Raw genomic sequence first — 21,889 nt, 5'->3', positions numbered from 1 at the left:
CCAACGTGTCACAGACTCGGGGGCTGAAACAGCACGCACTTAGTCCTCACAGTTCTGGAGGCTGAAAGTCCAAGATCAAAGTGCCTGAAGGTTCGAAACCCAGCCTAGCTTCCTTCAAAACCTTCTCTGCATTTCAAGGGGACAATGAAAACAATCCTTTCTTTGTCATCTTCATTTTCCTGCATTTAAAGATAGAAATACAGAAAATTGTGGATTACCTCAGCCTAAAACTAAACTTACTGAAGCCAGAGGCTTCAGAGAACATTCCAGAGCAGATTTCCCTTAAGACCAAATGAAAATCTTGTGCTAGAGGGTCTTTGGGTGAACCTCCCAGAGGGAGTGTCTGTTCCAACAGAAAATGACTTGTGATTTTCAAGCCTAAAATCAGGTTTCACGTGTGAAACACAGCTTGCTTCTACATCACTAGATATGCTTCCCATGAATTCATGACAAGTTCCTTAAGACAAAGGAAATATGATTGAAAATATTTTGCAAAACCACGAATTTTTGTAAAAACACAATGAAGCCCTCAAAGACAAAATTAATTCTAATTTACAGAGCAGGGCCTTGGGTGGTAAACACACAGAGATTGACAACATCCTGGAGGCAGACCCACCCACAGACTCGACGAACACCTGACCCACTGGAAATGTTGACTTCCAACTCCCTTGTTGAGAACTCATGAAATGATGAGTTGATTTTCTCTAAGTCAGTGACCAACTATCCAAATCCTTGTTTCATGGACATATAAACTCTGAGTCATCAAACTAACTTGAATTCTTGACTGCTCTCCACGGATCACCCTTTAGGGAAAGGGTCTTTGCCCAAAGGCCCAAAGATGCTTACCTGCTGGGAATTGGACAGTAACAAACTAAACAGAAGATTTTCTTAAAGATCCAGAGCCCTTTCAGCTCCTGGAAATCAATCCTACACTGAAACCTCATCGATGGAAAGACCCAAATCAGGTGTGTGGCCCTTCCTTAATATGTTTTGTCCAGCTCACTTATTCTCAAGTGGCAGGGTTTTGACGGGAAATATAAAGGGTGATCCCAGATTCCTGGCGGTTCCTGAGACCCCCGCGGGAGGTCTGCGAGGTCAGGACCACTTTCATTACAACACTAAGATGTTATTTGCCATTTCTACTGAGCCAGTCGATGCTTGGGCTGATGGTGGGAAAGCAACGGTGGGTAAAATTGCTTACAACTTAGCACAAACCAAGGTGTATGCCTCAAACAGCACTGGGTGTCCTGTGGTCTTCACCACCACAGGTTGGCAGTGGGGAAGAAAAGGCCAGTTTTCGTTAGGACCACCTTTGATCGAAACAAAGACGTGCTTACAGCCTGTGCGCTGCGTGCTGAAGTGCGTGGTCGTCTCCGGGAACGGCACCGTGGGATTGGTTGAATCGTGAGCTCTGCTGTCTTTTTCGTGAACTCCATTTTCATTTGGAAGAATGACAAACCAACTATGGTTATTCAGCATGGAGTATTTGGCAACATTTTCTCAAAAAGGAATAAAGTGAGTCTGTCACTTCAAGGAAAACAACTGACAGTATTTGTTGCCAATGATAAAATGTGAGCTTTCGAGTGAAGATTGGAATTCTGGAAAACTTGCAATATCTGCCATCCCGAGCTCCCCGGCTCCCCGATACGTGCCGCCTTTTCTGACGAGACTGGGGGCAGTATTCACGAAGGTGAATTTTCAATGTTTGTAATGAATTTATCATCAACTTTGGGAAGATCTGCCCAATTCAGGGAACCAGTATTTTTTAAGCGACCAATATTTGATGTTCCAAAGCCACACATGGGTGAAAGGTCCCGTCACAGCATAAGAGACTGATACAATGTGTTAATGTAACAGAGAACAATTCACTCACATAGTTTCCGATTTCACATCACAACTGACCTTTAAGCAATGACACTTTGTCAAGTTTTGGTGTAGTGTCATAGGAGAATATCTATGGTTTTCTAAAAAGACCATTAAAGCGCTCCTCCCTTGGGGTGCCTGGGTGGCTCAGTTGGTTAAGTGTCAGACTTCTGCTCAGGTCACGATCTCGTGGTTTGTGGGTTCGAGCTGTGCTGACAGCTCAGAGCCTGGAGCCTGCTTCGGATTCTGTGTCTCCTTCTCTCTCTGCCCCTCCCCTGCTCATGTTCTCTCTCTCAAAAATAAACAAACATTAAAAAAATTATTAAAAAATGCTCCTCCCTTTTCTGACTATATCTCTATGGGTGGTTGGATTTAAAACAACTTATCATGGGATACCTGGGTGGCTCAGTTGGTTAAGTGTCCGACTTCAGCTCAGGTCATGGTCTCGCGGTTTGTAGGTTTGAGTTCCATGCCGGGCTCTGTGCTGACAGCTCAGAGCCTGGAGCCTGCTTCTGATTCTGTGTCTCCCTCTCTCTCTGCCCCTTCCTCCCACTCATGCTCCGTCTTTTTCTCTCTCAAAAATAAATAAACAATAAAAAAATTTTTTAAACAACTTATCATGACAGATGGAAGACAGAGCAGACACGAGAATCCAGCTGTCTTTCTTTAAGCCAAATATTGATGAGATTCACACTTTTTGGTTTAAAATTTTTCATATTTTTCATTAAAATGTTTTATTAGCCTGTAATATGTTTAGTTATCTTTAAATAAGTAAATACATTTTATTGTGAATACTCATAATTTTAGTTTCTAATGTGGTACATATTGGCAGAATCAGCCCAAATGAACAAAAATTTTTCAGGGTCTTTAATCATTAGAGACACCATGTGGTGCCACATGGTCCTGAGACTAATAGACCTGAGGCCTCCTGATTTGTGGCCGTGGTGCCACTTCAATGCCATCAACCTCTACAATGTTCTCAAAGGGTGATGAATCATCTATCCCGCTATCAAAATTCTTTACAAGTTTTGATTTGATTGAACGAGTCCATAATGGACACATCTTCATGAAGGTGTTAAGCTAGACAATTTACATTGGGTGATACTGAAGTCAGCAATTTATCAGTCGATGTGGCATTGGTTGACTAGGGTCGGAGAATAGCTATGAAAGTCTTGCCAAGGAGCTGCATTTAGCGCAGGATATGAGACGTCCTGGGTTGGGATCCTCAGTAAAAAGCCGTGCAGCTCCCACGGGGATAACCCTGGAATTGCCTCAACGGCACATGTACCACTGGCTCTTTGTCACCTAAGTATAAGTGAAAACTGAAGGAAGAGTCTGGAAAATAGGCTGTTTTAGCTTAACCCCCCCCCCCCCATTCTGGAGCATGAAATGAACTTTTTACATCCTATCCAGTGTCATCATTCATCCATTTGCTTTTGTTAAGCAAAAGCTGAGGAAAATGTTTCAACAACACTGTGCAGCAAAGTAGGATCCCCACAGAGTAAGCTCGTTATATCCCTTGTGGAATAAAAGCATGGAAATAAAACTTTATAGGAACATTCTCTGGAACACACTTATTCCACGGGTCCTCCATACTTGAAAATTTGACCTGATCGCATTTGGTGTTTACGTAAATGCTTCTTCAAGAAATCAACTCCGCGAAATTAAGAAGGAAAAGAAAAGAATTTAGAGGTTCCCAAATCTTCTCCTACCCTTTTATTTTTATGTTTCAAGTGAGGAAGCAGAGACAAGGAAGCCGTGCCTTAGCTCACTATATTTGAGGTTCCTTTACTCCAACGTGTGACCGGTGGGTCGCGTTAGATCCCCTCTAAGGTCTATTGCTGTCCTTGCTTAAGGTCACAGGGTTTAGAGAGGAGCTAAAGCCGTGTCTTTCTCAAGGAAGCCTTCAGGTTCTCCTTCGGGATGCTCCCACAGAACCCGGAGGACTGCTTCAAAAACCGCCTTGTCTTCCACTTGCCTACCTGCCTAGCTGCATGGGAAGCTGCATGTCTGGGGCACATTGTTGCGTTCTGTGCTCCTGCTTTGTGTGCTAAGTAGACTAAGCACTCAGTAGACATTTGTGCACTTTGTATTCACTGAGACCGAAGCCTGTGCTTTCTGCCCTACCTTTGATGGAGTACTTAATCCCCACTCACCATTGTGATAGGGCCATCAAGAGGTTAGTCTTATCTTAAGTACATAAAGATAACACACGGTGTGTGAAAATAGTTACGTTCTTAATCAAAAGGTGAACGATTACCCAATTAGACACTTTGAGAATCTAGCAAACTCAGTTAATCCCAAATGCCACATGCCTGGGGGGCGCCCATGGAGGCCAAGGTCTAATGCTTGGATTTGCCCTTGAGACCTCTTCCAACCCTTTAAAAAACACGCGTGGTGTTACCGTAAGATTATCGGTCCCACTCTGTGCCTCTCCGAAGACCTGGGCTGATGGTCTGCGATGGAAGGTCTGCTCAGCCTCTCCCTTGTGTGGTATGGCAGACAGGCTATCTAACCAATCTAAGCCTCAGTCACTTGCCTAAAAAGTGGGATTAATCATACACCAACCCAGACTTTGGCCGCGAGGATCCAGGGAAGCCTCCTGCAGAGCATTTAGGAGATGGCACACTGAGGTAATGGTAGCCGTGGCCACTGCTCTTGGCAAAGCCACGAGGACCACAGCCCAGCCACCACTGCGGTGCCCGGAACCAGAAAAGCAGAAACTCCTCCTTCTGGAAAATTGATTTATGAGCTGAACATTTTGTGGAAGTAGGGTGCTTCAACGTAATCAGATGAGCAGAGCGTTTCACAAAGGGTCCCGGTTAAACATGAGAAGTCTAACCCTTGGGGGCACCTGGGTGCCTCAGTCGATTAAACATCCAACTTCAGCTCAGGTCGTGATCTCATGGTCCGTGGGTTCGAGCCCCACATCCGGCTCTATGCTGACAGCTCAGGGCTTGGAGCCTGCTTCGGATTCTGTGTCTCCTTCTCTCTCTGCCCCTCCCTGCTCCTTCTCTCTCTCTCTCTCTCTCTCTCTCTGTCTCTCAAAATAAATAAACATTTAAAAAAGCCTAACCCTCTTGGTCAGGAGTGAGGTAGGAATTGGGAGGAGTGTTCATTTGCAAAGTAGTTTGTTCCAAACAAATAGTCTTAAAACACAATAGACTTCTGTCTCAATTTCTCTTTTTTTTACTAAACAACTTAACATTTTGCAAATAAAACTTTCATGGCCTGAAGCCTGACCCAAATGCAAACGCATGGTGGAAGGAACTGGGTGGTCATCTGAAACTCCAGTGGTCTCTGGGCAGAGTGAGGACACAACGCGGGAAGAGCATGAGGGACAGGAATAATCCTCAGCATCCTTTGGGGCCGGCCCGCTCGGGCAGGCAGGTAACGCGTCAGACGTCACTCATACCTCAGTTCCTGCTCGAGAGCAGCCTTGGTAAGCCAGTGACCCGGGTCACCATGAGTAACCCGGCCTTCTTTCTATTTTAAGGAGCACAAAGTCCCTTGGTCACAGGATGTGCCACCTTCTCTGGGCATGTGTGGGCAGGTCCTGTCGCCGAGACCCCACCCTCTCCAGCTTAGGTCAGCACCCAGCCGGGCTGAAGGTTTTCTGTGAAACAAACCGGGTGCCTTTGCTTGAGCAAGCCGCTCCTGCTTGTTCCGAGTGAACGAGACCCACCGTGAGCCTCACACGTGCCGTGAAAGGTGACAGGCACACCCAGAAGGCCACACTCTCTGTGGACACCACGCTCCTTTCGAACTTTTGTCTCTGTGCCCCCAAGCCCCAGGCCTGTGCCAGCCGCCTGAGGCAAACAGCGTTTATGGAACTGAGTCAGAAACAGGTTAAAAAAAAGAGTAAGTGTCTGAGTGCTGCTTTGACTTCTCCTTTGCCACTTGCCGGCTTTGGATGCTTGGTCAAGTTCATTAACCTCCTGGGTCTCAGGTGTCTGTTCCTTGCTCATTTACAAAGCAAAAGGATTGATGTGGCCCACAGTAGCTCATGATCTCACCTTTAGTCTTTATTACAGTTTTTACACACGGCAGGTTTCTGCGAAGGAGGAGGATGGCCGCCAGGAGCCCTTTGCACACCTTGTCAGGGCTCCTCCCACAAACTGAGAGCAGATCCTGGGTATCGATCGTCATCCCATTTCACAGATGATTGGAATGAGGCTCCCTGAGATTAAGTAACTTCTCCAGCCCCAGGCAGCCTGATGCCAGAACCTCCCTGCTCAATCCTACACTGATGGTCATTTCTGCTATTTGTATTTTATTTTTTAGTCACGAGGAAACAGAAGCTCAGGAGGGGGTGTCACTGGGTCAGCTACGAGATGCCAGAGCAGTTGAGACACAGGGCCTCTGACTGTGTCTCCTCGCTCTGGGTGCTGGGGGTGTGGGGGTGAGGACGGGGAAGAGGGCTGCCATGGAGGGACCCGCCTTTCACGCCGACTGAAGGACTCGCCTGCCCATGGCCCCTGGGGGTTCTGGGTTCCGGGGTCAGGAGGGCACCCTGAGTGTGGCTCAGGGACCAAGGACCAGTCTCTGTGCTGCAGTTTCAGAATGAGGAAGGTTCCTGCTTGTGAGCCCCTCCCTCCCACACATGCGATGCCTCGTTCAGACTGGCCGCCCGTCTACATTCTGGGGCAGGTGTCAGCGAAAGACGTTGGGCGATATGCAGGCAGCCCAGCTTACTCAGGAAGTACGCTCAGTGCCTGCCTGTCCTTCACAGAATCTGCAGGCTCCCAGGTTCTCCCGGAGGCCGAGAAGGCTGCCGATCTGTCTGCCCGCACGGCCGCGTGTCACTTATGGGAACACCGGTATTGCGTGGCCATGTGGGGCTGGCTGTAAGAACACTGTGGACCCTGAAAAGTGTCACGTCCAAGGAGACCATTTTTCCTGCGCTGCCTGATCCACAGGGTTTGTTGAGATAATCAAATAAAATTAGAATAATGATAGCAGAGCCTACCTGGAGGTTATCCCTGCCTCCCAGAGTGCTTTGCAAACAACTCACTGGGGAGGGGGAGGGGAGCCTCATCACTTTGACATTAGTGCAAAGTATTAATTTCCCTAAAATTATCATCGTGGACCCTATGTTCTTATAAAATGGAGGAGCACAATATTCTGCGTGACTTTTTTATTTTTGCAAATGTGGACAAACCTTGCCATCTAGCTCATCCTAACAGGACCACACGGGTTAATTAGGGGCTCGTATCATGACCGCTGAAACATTCCAATTCCGTAGAATAGCTCAGCCCTCCATAGTGTTTCATGTGGGTCCATTACAACAGACGTGATGCACATTTGTTAAGTGATTTTATTGTATTTTTTTAAATTTAATTTTATTTTTTTTAATGTTTATTTATTTTTGAGACAGAGAGAGACAGAGCAGAACGGGGGAGGGTCAGAGAGAGAGGGAGACACAGAATCCAAAGCAGGCTCCAAGCTCTGAGCTGTCAGCACAGAGCCTGACGTGGGGCTCGAACTCACAGACCGTGAGATCATGACCTGAGCCGAAGTTGGACGCTCAACCGACTGAGCCATCCAGGCGCCCCAATGTTAAGTGATTTTAGAACAGCGAATTACGTCTATGTCCAAGAGTGGTCTGCAAACTCTGTTCTTCCTTAAGAAGATTTCTAAAGAACACACACACAGTTTCATTACCTTCTACCTCAGACACAGTGGGAGAGCCATGCTCTTTATCTCCAGAATTGTGCAAGCTAGTTCCCTGTACTAGATTCCTGTTTTGAATGGTTCCTCATAGGTCATCTGCGATTTAAGGATTGAGATACTTTGTCCCCTAACGAAACCAGGCTCTGCTCAAACGTTGAGAGGAATAAATGCAGTCTTTATATCCTATAATGTCCTTTGCACTAACCCCATTTGCATGGATTTGTTACCCTTATCTGTTTTCTCTTCCATGACTTGCCTGCATTATCACACTCTGGTATAAAATTAAACCTTCAAAGAACATAAATGTTTTTAGCTTCAAAGAATTTAGAACATTTTCACTGTTGAGAATCATATTTTTAATGCGCTCAAAGTTGCACAAGTTAATTTATTGGAGTAACCTTGACTTTGGGGGTGGGTGGTTATAGAGAACTGACTTTTCAGAGAATGAGCACAGTTTTGTGACTAAGTACCTGTTTTAAGTGGAATGTAACACCTGCTTTTGCAATGTCTGTCTTGACTTCTCAACAGTAAGCTCCGTGGGGGGCAGGTATCCCGGTTGGCACAGGACTGATCACATCACAGGTATTCAATTCATGTTTCTTGAATGAAAAAATATTATTTCTAAGACAGATTGTGAAAAAATAGTAGACAAGAAGGTCAAGAATCCCTAATAGCTTCATAAAGGATATATCTTTCCGTCCAAAGACACGACATTTTGTAAACTACACCGAGAGACTTCTGCTCTGTTTGGCTTTGGTTACGTCAAGACATGACAGAGTTATTATTTCAGAATCCTGTCCGTGTTCACTCTGACTGACTAGTGGGATATTCAAGCTCAAAAGATCCTCAAAGGGATGTTCTGGAAGAATATCGTACTGGCAAAGTAGGTCTAATCCATTTGGGAGCTCTCCAAAAATTTCCTAGTTGCCTGTTGTGTTCTCATGAGACTGTGAATCGATTCCATCCACCTGTTCTAGAGGGCAAACCAGCATCTGTGTTCCGCGTCTGCCCTGGCCTCGACTCGGGGAATGCCGGCAAGCCACGGCGCTCTAAGCCATTTATTGGCCTCTGGCTGGGCCGGATTCTGCTGGGGCTGACACACTCCCATCCAGGCAACCAGACTGTGTCAATGGCAAAGGGTCGGTTACCAGAACTTGTTGCAATGTGACATTTTCGTTTTGACTAATTCACCACAATCCTTCTAGACCAAAAATACATTTAGCTTCCCTAGTGTGAAGGCTGCAGGGCTATAATTTTTGTCTTTCTTAATCTTCTCACTTCCTAGTCTCTTCCATATAAAAACTGCACCCTGCCGCCTCAAAAATGGGTTTGCAGGTCATATATCAATACTCCTTCCCGCCACTGGTTTTGAATTATGTCAGCAACTAGGGGTCCCGGGGACCAGGGAATTTACCCCAAAGTCTCACCCACCTTTTGCCTCCAACACCTGGTCCTGGAAAGATGAGTTCTGAATCCCTCTGTACCTGAAAGTCTTTGTTCAGACAGTGGAATAAAAAATACCTGGTCCCTCCTGAGGAGGAGATCCTAGGTGCTAAAGTGCTTTGAACTACTTAAAGTAAAGGTGTGTACCACAAACCTTTATTATCTTAGGGAGTGAGACCGGGCTGGAAGGATCCATGGTCTTGGAATCATTCTACTGCTTTGAACGCTGCATGGCCTACAGACATTTCCCTTTCCTCTTCCCCACCCTAGAGGGAAGAAACCTGGTCAAGGGCACATCGTTTAGGGAGCGTCACGAGATACAAAACTATCACAAAGTGACAGCCAACCAGGGCTGCCCTTAACCATGCGGATTGTCCAGACAAGCTAGCCAGTAACCTCTCGGGGGCTTACGTACAACAGACTAGACATAATGACGAGACAACGTAACATAGAGCTCAGAATAAAATTCCATCTCTGGGAGCGTATTCCATTGGCTTTCTCTGCTCCTGTTTCCGCTGGTGCCTGGCCTTCTGGTAGAAAACGATGATGACCACGGTGACAGCACTTAGAAGAATGACGAGGAGCGTGAGCCAAAACGAGTAACCGTAGCTGTGGGTCGTTCCTCTGTAGGTGGTTGTTGGATACAGCGGGTACAGCATCTGGGCCAGCTCTTCCGAGAGATGATTGGATTGTGTGTTGGCCACGAACAGTATCATGGTCAGGAAAACGAACAACGCTGGAAAGAAGATTCAGGTTCATGAACAATACGAAGTGTTGTGATGCATTTTTCTCATGTTGCTTCCTTCCTTTCTTTTCTTTTTTTTAAATTTAAATCCATGTTAGTTACCATACAGCATAATAATGGTTTCAGGAGCAGAATTGAGTGATTCATCACTTAGATATAACATGTCACTTTCTTTCTCAATGGAACACGTGCTCTGTGGGCATTTATGGGATGGCTAGGTGACGGTCTTCTAGGTGTTAGGGTGTAAAAGAAATGTAAGAGACGAGCTAGATCCTAGGCGCGGGACGCTAAAGACGGTGCAGGCAGCATCCGGCCAAGGGCAAACACGCAGCTCAAGCCCTTCCCGAAGGGTCTGCTCCGCTGAGGGCACGTCACGTGGCCCCTCCCAGTGCACACAGAGCTGTGCTGAATGAACTGGGGAATGAGGAGACAGGAGAGTCAGCAGGAAGCTTTCTAGAGAGGTCTGGATAGATGACAAGGATACAAAGAGGCTGGGAGGACACAGCATTGCAAGCAGAAGACACGGCCTACACAAACCCACCCGGGGGACAGTGAGCTCAGAGCAGCTGGGACTGTGAGAGAGGACCCCACTGATGGGGAGCCGCTCCGAGGGTCCTGAGCACTGAATATCAGAGGAGGAGATCACCGCAGGGAGCCCCAGACACTGGCTCGGAGGCTAGACTTTCATTCTGCACACAATGGAGTGTGGCGATTCACTGGGAAGGGTCTTCTCACTAAACTCATTTTATTTTATTTTTATTCTGTTTAAAGTTTATTTATTTATTTTGAAAGAGACAGAGGAGTGCAAGTCGGGGAAGGGCAGAGAGAGGAGGAGACAGAGAATCCAAAGCGGGTTCTGCACTGTCAGCTTGGAGCCCGACGTGGGGCTCGAATTCACAAAACCGTGAGATAATGACCTGAGCCGAAAGCAAGAGTCAGGCGCTTAGCCGATCTGAGCCACCCAGGCACCCCATAAACTCATTTTAGAATGTTTTGGTTGTCTTATCGTCCCTTTTTTATTCTTCATAATGTCCTCCCCTGGAGAATGTGCCTTGGTATTGACTCTGGACAGCCACCTTGGCCCCCATGGAGAACAGAGTCCTGGGGTCAGAGAGAAGTGGATTCCCGGGCTCCGGCCTCCTGGCCCCGGGTGATTTGTGCACTTCCCTGGACCTCTTTCCTAGCCTTCCAGAGGGGGTCAGCTACAGGCAAAGAGAAGATTCAGATTCATGGTTGGTTGAACTAGGGCTGGGCTGGGAGTGGGGACGGGGTGACGGCCAAAGGGCACGGGGTTCTCTCTGAACTGATGCAACGTTCCAAGGCCGACGGAGGTGGCGTTTGCACATCTCTGGGAACATGTACCCAACACTCGACAGACTTGGGGGGAGCGGTCGACGTGTCCTGGCTGCAGCCCACACCCGGGGACTTTCCCCAAGCCTCCAAAGGCTCTAGCTTGCGGGCTTTTGTGTGAGAAGAGTGCTCTGACTCTCCCCGATGGCAGACCTTCATCCTCAGTGTGACGGTTTTACTGCTCAATAATTTGTACATCTGAGAGCCCTCTCCTCTGATGCTCTGTGCGTCTCACACTCCAATTAGCCTTCATTGCGCTCTTGTGAAAGTTCTTATGAAAGCTTAGTCACAAAGGGGCGGGGTGAACACAGGGTTAACACATTTTTTCATTCGATGGAACGTGCTGGCTTTGGTTTGAACTGGGAGGGGCTGTTGCAGACAGGTGCTGACGTGAGCCCCTGTATGAAGGAGATGCCTCTCCTTGTCTCCTCTCCAGCCTTCGGGGACAGGGGATTCACAGAGGGATAAAGGGAGCCCCGAGGTAGAAGGGGGATCTCCCGAAGGCTCAGGACACTGTCGCCAGTCCTGGCCCGTCACCCTCAGGCCGTGGGACCTGTCACATCACTTTCTGCTCTCTGGGTTCCTTGGCTGAGGATCAAATGTGTGGGGGAAGACAATCTGGAGAGTTCTGTCAGGCTCCAACATTCTCCTATGGTTATACCCGCTATGGTCAGGGCTGGGCCATGCTGGGCCGGCGTGGTGCTAAGGGCAGGCTGGGGTCAGGGGACATAGGAGCCTGGGAGGTGACTGCAGGTGGAGACTCACGGAAAAGGAGTTTTCACTACCTTCCGCACAGCCCAAGCCTATGTGAAGACGATCGGGAGTCCCCAGAGGCAAACCTGGGGCAAAAGCCTGGCTTCTCAGAGCTCTGGGATCAAGAAGTCACGGGAGGCGTTCAGAGGAGGCCAGACTCAAAGCCCAACGCCACAAAGCTCTCCCTGTGACCTCTGCCAGAATGCAGACCTCCTCCTGACACACGGATATCATCTCAGACTGTTTTCCTGCCTCCCCCGCAGACTCTTCTGTGTGTTCGAACTTGCCCCAAGCCGGGAAAGGAACGCCACGCGACTCTCTCCCCGTCAGACAAAGCTTTGTTGTTACAAGTAGGTGGGGATGGAGGGGTTGAGGGGAAGGCCGCCGGCCTGGTGTTTTCCTTGTTTTCTTCCACAAACATGCATCGGCCTCCTCCATGTAAAGAGCCAGTGCATACTCAACTGTGGAGACAGAGCCTAAAGCTCCAGCTTTGCAGAAACAGGGTCTACGAGGCAATGGGCTTTGAGGCCTGCAGGCTGTAGAGTGGCGACATCGTCCCGTCTTGTCCCTACGACCCCGTATCCAATCTTCCTCTGACACTAGCTCCTTATTTCCCTCTTGAAGACGCCCCCAGCCCCCGCTCCAAGGGGTCAGGCGCCCCAGCCGTTGGCTGAGTCAGCCAGTGAGTTCAACTCCATGGAGGCTGTTCCAGGGCCGGGGAAGGACAATTCCAGGGAGAGTCAGATTTGGGGGAAAAGAAGTCCTTTCAGAAGAAAGGGGTTGTTGGCCAACATCCTGACTTTAAGGGGACCTGTGTGCTGCTTAACATCAGAGAGAACACTGGGAAAATCAAGAGAGAAGCAACCTGCAAGGCATCTGTTCTGAGGGCGTGGGTCGAGACCCAGAATCCAGCTGCACCTGAAGCCACCACCTTTTTTAGTTTCTTAATTACCTGAGCAAAAATTAAAAGAATCCTTTTTTTTTTTTTTTTTTTTTTTTTACCCTGGCAAAGAGTGCCAATGGGCCCTGCCCTTGGTTTGACTGAGGTGAGTTGTAGTGGTAGAAAGAGCTTGGGGAAAGGAAGCCTGGCCTTTGGGTGAGGATATCTGAGTTTGTAAGTGAGTCCCTTAGCATGACTCTTGGGGAAAGCTGATGCAGGAACACTCATTCCACAGCGCTGTGGGGCCTGGCCCACGGCGGATGCCCTTTAACTCGGGGGGTTGGCTTGTTTTTACCACCAGGTAATACAACCACAGGGAGAAAGGAAAGGGCAAGTCATGCATGAATGTGGCTAAAGCAGCCCAACCCCAATCCTCAGAGCCGAGGGGTGGGTATGCAGTGTGGCCGTACAGGCGTTCCTGGTTCCCGCCTCTGGCCTGGCTTGCCGATTATGAATGGCACTCTTAAGAGCATCCCATTTGTGAGCGTCGAGCTGCATGGATTTCCCCTGTTTCATGCCGTCTGGGGCTGGCTCTCCTCAACTATTAGTGTGAAGAAGGCAGAAGTGTCCTTACCACTTGGAGCTGCCTGGGCTCCAGCCAGGGCGTCCTTCCCCGCCCCCCCCTCCCCGCCCCCCAAGAGCCCTGTTCTTCTCCAGCACACCACTGCTGAGAGCCACAGCTCAGAGACCCGGGGACCTCTTCCCGCCACCTGAATCCGGCCTGTGCAAGGATGGCCTCTCACAGAAGGACAGAAGGAAGCAGCCCCGAGTCCTCCTTGGGGCTTCCTGATACCAGACCACCCTTCCTGTGCTGGAAAGTTCTGGGCCCGGGGTTAAAATGCACTACCTAGAACTTAGATGAAACCACGTCCAGAGTCCTCCCAAGGGGAGGACAGACTTCTTCAGATCCTTTCTCGAGATCAGGTTTTCATGGTGGAGAGAGAGAGAAAGCAGAAGCCTGGCCACCTGGCGAGGGCAACGAGGCCCCCCACTGAGCAGGCCTTTGGGCATTTACGGCAGCTGCAGAGCCTGGCGAAAACCCAGCGAGAGCCACACACGCTGTGACTCAAGCTGGGATGCACTTCCCATCTGCGCTGCACCCCCCCACCCCAGCCTGGACCAATAAACAAGTAAAATAAGCCAGTCACACTGCACAGAATCAACCGGGGCTCACACATCACCCGCAAGAAGGGTGTTGGCCCCAGATCCTCTAAACGACCTTCTTTGCGGTTCTCTGTGGCACAGCCATACAGAGGTGTCATGTTTGGGTTCTAGCCCACATTGACTGTTGTTACTTGGAGGTGAGAAGGAGAGTAAATAAGTGTGTGTGTGTGTGTGTGACTGTGTGTACGTGTGTGCGTGTGTACATGTTTGTGTATGTGCATCTGTGTATGCATGCATGCACTTCTGTGTGTGTGCACATCTGTGTGTATGTGTTTAGATGTGTGCATATGTGTGGGTGTGCATGCATGCACATGGGCGTATGTGTGTGATCATACGTGCACATGTATGCATGTAGAAGTATGTGCTTGTGTGCATATATGTGTATACATTTGTGTGTGTGCACACCTATAGTGCGTGTGTGCGCACCGATGTATGTATGTGTGTGTGTGCGCACCTGTGTATGTGTGTGTGCACACAACTGTGTAAGTATGCATGTGTGTGCATATCCATGTAGGTATGTGCATGCGTGTGCACACTTGTGTATGTATGTGTGTTTGTCACTTGTGTGTGTATGAATGTGTGTGTGTGTGTGTGTGTGTGTGTGCACCTCTATACCTTACACGGAACCCCACTTGGAGTTAAACACGCTACAGGAGTTTTGTTGTCACAGATGAACGTTTTGTGGACTTAGAAGCATCATGTTTAACTCCTTACGTTCTACACTCGAGAGCAGAGACTGGCATCTGTTACGCATTTTAACACGTCACACCCTGCCCTCCTCTGGCCCCTTGCCTCTCACCGGTGCATTCAAAACCATTTTATTTCCCAGGATGCTTAACGACGCTGCAGATGGGCAGAAGGAGAGCCCAGGCCGCAGCACGCAGCTTGGCACCTACTGGGTCTCCTCAGTTTCTACAGCCCGGCGGTGGCCACGTGGGCTCCTGTGTGTGCCAAAGCCAGAGACGCAGAGACGCCGAGGACGTGCCTCCCAGCTGAGCGCCGGGTGCTCCCGGGGACACTCACCAGCAAGGCCGCTCCAGGTGTACACGCCCACGGGCCCCAGGAACGTCTGGTAGGGGTTGCTGATGCTGTTGTACAAGGTGAACCCGGAACTCAGCAGCGACGTGCACAGGCTGAGCACCAGCAGCAGGACGGCCATCAGGTGCAGCGTTCTTCGGGAAGAATTGTTCAACTTCTCTAGAACTAAAGCAGCGTTGGGTCAGCACGGAGCGCAAAATGCAAACCCCAGCCCCGCGGACTGGAGGGCCGCTCCCCGCCACCCGGGGGGCTCTTGGACTCCATCCGCTTGGGCACCGGGGTTAGGAGTTGCAGGGGGCATCTCGGGGTGCGGGAGCAGGAAGGGGCGGGGCCTCACGATGCTCAGGCCCCCCCTGAATGTGTGTAACCACAGGACCGTCCCGATTTCAATTTCCCAGAGGAAAGAGGGTGCCCTCCTCGATACAGCCGCTACAGGGCTGGACGGCCCTCCTCAGTGCGTTGTGGCCTCAGACACCTGCCATGGAAATTTCCACATCATCACGGACAGTGTTCCCCCCCGCTCGGAGCACTACGATGCTTCCACTTGGGGGAACTTATGGGAGGCCACTCTGAAAACCTGTGACAGAGAGGATCTGGTAGAGGCTGAGATTTCGGAGGTCGGCCCGTTACAGAGAAGGCCAGGAGGAGAGGAGCTGATGGTGACCAGGTAGTTGGCCCTGGAGACCGGCAGATGACTGCTGTGTGGACAAGTGAGGTGTCTCCACACTTCCCGACTTCACTTCCCCGGAGCCGGAGAGGACCCAGGGCCCACGTGGCTCGAATGCATGTGGAGGGTGGACCTCGGGTGAACCATCAGAATTCTCTCCGAGCTGAATTCCTCTGGGTCCTGACAGCATTTTATAAAACGCGCGTATCTCTTACGTGCAGAGGGGCTCCAGACATAAATACGCACTCGTGTCCGAAACACAGATGCCCTGGGCCCCTAGCCATCAGTTCCTGCTTTTGCCATCCTGCTGTTTCTAACCGCAAGCAGCCACCCTCCCCGTGTCCCTGCTTCCTCTGCTCGCTCCTCTGTTTACGACACCAAACGACCGGTGACCGGAGGCGTGTGTCCCCACGCTTACCTGTAACCCCAGCCAGGCACTTACAGAATGTCTCCAAAGGCTACCGGTGCGTTTTGGGGCCCTGGTGACTGCCACCACATTGACTAAAGGGTTTACCAAGATGTTCTGTGAAAGCCACGGCGACGTACAGAAAAAAATAATCGGGGAAAAAGATTTCCGAGCTCCTAGTAACACACTAACAAAATCCTTGGGAGTTGCCAGATGTAAGAACCGTGACTAGGGGGCTGGTAAGAGAAAGTAAAAGCCTTCTTCTTTCCCTTCCTGTTTCTCAGGCCCCTGGGATAGAGCAGAGAGCCACTCACAGCCTCACCACAGAGCAGCTTTAAAGAACAGAAACCAGAAGGGCCAGGAAAGATCCCTTGTCCCAGGGCTCGGGGGGCCCCTTATCTCTATCTCTGGTCCCAATGCTTCAAAGAACAGGAGCCCCAGGGCCTTGTGTGCACCAGGGAGGAGCGTCCTAGCAGCAAGGGGCCCTCTCTTTGCAAGGTGTCTCCTTCTCATCACCGTGTCGCCTCCATTATTCGAAATCTCTTCATCGTGCTGTGCCCAGATGCGTATCTCCAGGACTCTGCCCAGAGTCCTGATGCTTCCTCTGGAGCAACACAGAATACCCTTGCTCCGCTCTGCCTGGCAGCCTTTCAGGTATTTGAAGAGAGATCGAAACCCCAGTGTGATTGACAGCCCGTGTCTCCGGAATGTTCTTTGTCAGGCATGATTCCAAAGCTCCTGCCAGCCTGACCCCAGCTCTGTACACACTTTACTCTGACTCCAAGCTTCAAAACACGCTGGCCAGAAGGCACAGCTCTCCCGGGGTCCGAACATCTACATTGTGAATTCAGATTTGTGGCTGTTAATCAGCCGTCCTCTAGGAGGGAGACCGACTTCCTGTCACCAGACAGTGGACAGAGAGAGGCTGCAGAAACTAAACTGGCGAAAACAAGAGCAGAGACTTGGATACTGCCCCGTGCAGCCCTGGGAGCCCTGTGGGGGAGCACAGAGGGCAGAAGAGAGCACAGAGGGCAGCCCAGCGACATAGACACGATGACGTCACCGCCCTTGGCTGGAGAACATTTTGCTCCTCGGTGAGAGGCGGGCCTGAGAGCAAAGTTCACCTCCCACACGGCCAGTCCCCTTGTGCCCAGCGGTACCTGGACTTCTGCTAATGACCCACGGGCAGGGCCAAGTCCTTAGCACCGCTCTCTGTGTGACGCATCCCAGGTAAGAAATCTAATGACACAGGTTAAACTAAAAATGTGGTCCTTCCCGCCACCGCCGATTGCCTGGGTGGGGACGGCCAGGGTCCGATGGCCACCTGCCCTCCGGGCACCACACGCCCTCCAGGGCAGCCACTGGGGTCGGGCTGTTCTGAGGGCCCTGAGCTCAGGCTGAGATTTTCATTGCTCTCGGGTAGCACACACCTGCTTTGGAACTGGTGGATGACGACACCAGAGCAGGAGTAGGACAAAAACGGGAAGAAGGACACACGTCTTCAGCGGTGCAGGGTCTGGAGAGTTTCCAGCCGTCACCACAAGGAAGCATTGCTCCTCCCTGGACACCAAGGAGGAAGCTCGAAGGTCTAATCAGAAATGTGCTGGGGACCAAACTCGGTGTTTAGCCAATAAGAAATAATTTGGATACTTAACTAGAAAATAAGACATTTCAGTGTGGGGAAAATGCCATCTCTGAAGTGCCCTGGAGAATATTTCTGCTTTATACACTTAGTAAATGCCGTAAATGGATGTACGTTTGCAAATGGTGAACATTCCTCTTGTTCAGAGTAAACTACAAAGTGACAGGTTAGGCTTTGTTTTAGACTCTTGGTAAGATCTAACAGACATGATTTTTCAAAAGGGAGTCAATTTGGAGCCTACTGACTCAGACTTTTCTTTGTACTGATGTAGCAATTTATCTTAATTTTAACTGCCGTATTTTAAAATTCTAGTTCAGCCTCTGAATATCCTGCCACGCAGGTATGACAGCTATATCTCCCAGCCCCCTCCTTGCTCAGAACTCAGACAATGGAAGCTGGAAATTTGGGGAAAGTTAGCAAGAACGAAATAGAATAAACCCCCATAGCATCTGACAGCTGCTCCCTGCCTACAAAATTAGCAAATACATTCCGTTCTTTTCTCTTCCTTTTCAGGGCCAAGCGTTGGAATCAGGAAAACCACCTCACAATTGGAACTAATTGCCCAGATTCTGGCAACCTCAGGAAAGAGGCCATGGCCCCCACAGCTGGGAGGCAGAAATGTGCTGGGGGCCGCGGGCAGTGTGCAGAAATGGGTCATCTGGACATCCGGGCTTTCTGTGCATGGAGATTTAACCCTTCGGGACCCACTAGCCATCTGGTCCTTCTAGCTCTGGTTTTCTAGAAGTCCTCAGAACTCAGGGGAGAGCCAGTGGCTTTGTGGGTGGGTGGGAACCGCCACCACCCGCTCCTCAAACACCTGGTCATCAGGGAGCCTGGCCTGGTGGACGCCTCAGCCCGTGGACCACAGCATACCCCTAACAAGCTGGGCCTTTGAGATCTTCCAAAAAGTCCCAGCTGGCATGTCGAGCCTCTGGGAAATGTATCTGGGTTCTCTCGGGGAGAGAAGGAGGGCATTTTCCACCCTTATGCTCCATCACCCAGCGTGGTCATGTCTCTGGGGACAAGTAACAAGTTGCTCGTCCTTGGAAAAGCATAGATGTATATAGGCGAGTAGGAGTATTAAGGAAGAAATAAGCCTCTTTTGTTCATCTCCTTGCGATTCATTGATTTTTGCAGCGGATTTACTTTTTCTATTTATTGGTAGCTTGGGCCAATAGTGCAATTTTGGGTCCCCTGAGAACAAACTGGGTAGGTGGAGAAAAGAGACTGGTGGGCCAGTTGTTTGTTTGTTTGTTTGTTTGTTTGTTGTTGTTGTTTTGGGTGGGGGAAGATTGCAGACTGGGTGAGATTCTCCCTTGCTCTCATAGCAACCTGCACCACCTGATTTAACCGATGGGGGCCTTTCTCTAGATAGAAGCTATGGTGAGTTGACCAAGGCCAGCAGCCGTGTGCGACGCCTCTCATATCCCCGCCCCTCCCTCATGAAGCAGCTGCTCAGGGACGTGTTTTGGACTGACATTCAATATCCAGAACTTTTGGAGTAGCAAAAGCCAGGTGCTTACTGGTAGACACAGGGCCTGTAACTCTTCATCTGGATATTGAACAAACCTGGAGACCACTAGAAGAAGCTAGGAGATGTCCTGGTCAGGCTGAGCTGCCCAAATAATCTAGCGACACATTGGAGAGTTTGCTTTCCAGGTTTGGCTGAATATTTCCCCCACCAGTTGACATATTGGTGGCTGGATTCTTCTGGCATGTGGATATCAGCCATTGTCCCTTTATGCTGTGCTGTCATTTCCAAATCTACAGCCCCCGTCGGCACGATATGTTCAATCCCATGCAGAAATATAGCAGAGCTTGGCAATAGTAACTATTCTTTGGAGATCTTCAGGCCAAGAAGCTGGCATGGTTGACATCTTATTAAATGGAGAGGTTAGCCCTTCGCTGCCGGAGAAGGAAGTGGCATCTATACAGATACTATTATACCACCGATGATTGGTTGCTGATTTGAGATGAGCCCCAGGTGGTCATGAGAAACCAGCAGAGCAGCACCCCTTCCTCAGTCTCCAATTCTGCTCTCCAGGGAAAACATCCCTGGGTCTGCAGCGGCTGAACACCACGATATATGTCCTAGTTACATGACGTTTCCCTATCTTGGAGAAATGTTGAGTACTCCAAGTTCAAGGGTTGTAAAAACCATCAGCAAGGAAGCCCCCATAGGCTCTGGGGAGCCCTTAGCAGACCTGAGCTGGAGCAGCTGAACTGTGTACCTTCACTGATCAGGACATGGTTTATCTTCTATGGCACCTAGAGGCTGGCAGTGACTTCACAACATTGGAACCCGGCTCTGCAGTAACAGAGTAAAAGCAGAGAGCCAGGAAAAGCAAAGGCAAATGTGGGCCCTGAGCCTTCAGGATTGTCCCAGCCTACGCCCACCCCTGCCCTCTCCACTCCATGGTGCCCACTTCCCTCACACGGGGCTGCAGAGCCAGGCCGGGACCTACCCTTGCGGCCTCTGAGGTTCCCTAACACAGGGAAGCAGGGCTGTCCCTGAAGCCACGTCTCTCAAATTGGAGCCGACTGATTCCAAACAGACACAGCATGAAAATCAAAAAATTCGCAGGCTGCTATCACATATTTTAAAAAATTTTAAATGTGTCTGGAGATTCAGGAACTATGACACATTCTGGTTTTGAAAATGCTATGCACATTCTGAATGTGTGACTGAATCTTGGAAAGTTTAGCTTCTGGGTGCCGCAAAGGGAATATTCCTCCTTTCCCTGAGAAGCTGAGGTCAGGGCTGGAGGGGGGGACGGGGAGGGAGGTGGCATTACTGCCAGGCTGGAGGAGACGTTGCTTTTGCTAATGTCTTAAAAGACAAATTCTATAACTTGGAAATACAACCACGTTGCTCAAACTCAGACTAAAGGCTTGAGTCTAAGGCTCCAACTCAAACTAAATATTACATTTGTACGAGATAGAAAACCGTGCACATTTACAAGTCAAGAGGTAATGACTGTAACGGGCTGATAATGCCTGTCTACCTGTATGCCACACTGTTTAATGCAAGGTCAAGGTGCTGAATAAGTTACAAAGACCGCTCTTAATTTTTGAAAACGTAGTGGTATATGTTCAATCTTCAAAAGTCCAATAGGTAGCTGAATTCAACTTAGCATTCTCAGTGAATTTTTGTGTTCCACCCATGAAGAGAGGAGAGCATTACGATATAAGAAATCAGAAAAAAAATGGGGCATTCCTACAAAATATGCAATTAATAGAATTAACAGAAATTTAGTACCAGGTCCGACAAAAATGAGATGTTTTGGAGGTAAAAATTCAAATTCGAGTAGATTAAAGAAATGAACTGGAGATCTAGGAAGGAGAACCTGATCACATTTTCCACTTTAGTTTTTCCTTGCCACTAACGAAGTTCTGGACAGGGACTGTCACCCCATCTAAAAATCCACCATCCATACACACACTTTTCCTACTACCCTCCTATGTTGGATACCATATTCCTGCTACATATATTTAATTAATTAGTTACTTGTCAGTAGACTTGGTGATATCACTTACACCTCGCCTCTGCCAGAATTGTGTGGACCACGGTGCTCATAGATACAACCAGAACCGAGGAAGCTAAAACAATAGTGTGGTGAAGTTTCAAAATTAAAGATATATTTTCATACCTGCAAGCCATCTCAACGCTTACAAGGAGACCATTTTTGAACAGTTCTTTGGCCCATAAGGAGGATGACTTTGGTCTTACCCAGCTAACACAGTCTCACTGCACCCCATTCAGATTAATTTATCGTTTACCTTCAAAGCCTTTTTGTGATTCCTCAAGTCCATGACTGAATTCTTGGTGACTCTTGCCTTGAAAAAGTCCATAGGTGATAACAAGACTACCGTTTGAAGACGAGTCACTGATGGCAATTTGACTGCTGACCCATTCTTGAGTCCCAAGCATGGAGCAGACTACGATGAATGACCCGAAGCTTGTAAAGAAGCTGGATAAAAACATCAGTGTTTTCTTCTTCGTAGGCATCTTCTCCGGAAAGTAGGGGTCCTAAGGTTAAAAAAATATCAAAGGTCTTTTGATAATAATTTTGGACCCACTTGGAGTCCAGTATTTAGAAATGGAGTCGAATGCTTCTTATAAAATATGAAAGCTTGCTCTTCATAGGAAGGAATATACCAAGGACCATTGGACTATGAACATGGCCATAAAGATTTACAGCACC

The 21,889-nt window shown here is 49.1% G+C and overlaps 1 protein-coding gene across 1 annotated transcript; it reads right to left on the bottom strand.

Moving 5' to 3' along the window:
• Nucleotides 1-7,747: 7,747 nt before the first annotated feature.
• On the bottom strand, nucleotides 7,748-21,889 carry CLRN3 (clarin 3). Its single transcript, XM_060641205.3, has 3 exons — nucleotides 21,465-21,889; nucleotides 14,955-15,134; nucleotides 7,748-9,715 (listed from the first exon to the last, which is right to left on the bottom strand). Exons 1-3 carry the CDS (start codon nucleotides 21,691-21,693, stop codon nucleotides 9,435-9,437), a joined length of 690 nt encoding a protein of 229 aa, XP_060497188.3. The 5' UTR covers nucleotides 21,694-21,889; the 3' UTR covers nucleotides 7,748-9,434.

This window comes from Panthera onca, chromosome D2 (genome assembly GCF_046562875.1).
Source record: "Panthera onca isolate mPanOnc1 chromosome D2, mPanOnc1 haplotype 2, whole genome shotgun sequence".
Lineage (NCBI taxonomy): Eukaryota > Metazoa > Chordata > Mammalia > Carnivora > Felidae > Panthera > Panthera onca.
This window is presented reverse-complemented; position numbering and strand designations above follow the sequence as displayed.

What these genes read in the sequence shown, in the direction of transcription:
- CLRN3 (XM_060641205.3), bottom strand. Translation starts at nt 21,693, where the DNA reads ATGCCTACGAAGAAGAAAACACTGATGTTTTTATCCAGCTTCTTTACA. An exon ending in ATCACAAAAAGGCTTTGAAG is followed by an intron (nt 15,135 to 21,464) that starts GTAAACGATAAA and finishes ACGCTGCTTTAG; the next exon opens with TTCTAGAGAAGTTGAACAAT. An exon ending in CACCTGGAGCGGCCTTGCTG is followed by an intron (nt 9,716 to 14,954) that starts GTGAGTGTCCCC and finishes TCTTCTTTCCAG; the next exon opens with CGTTGTTCGTTTTCCTGACC.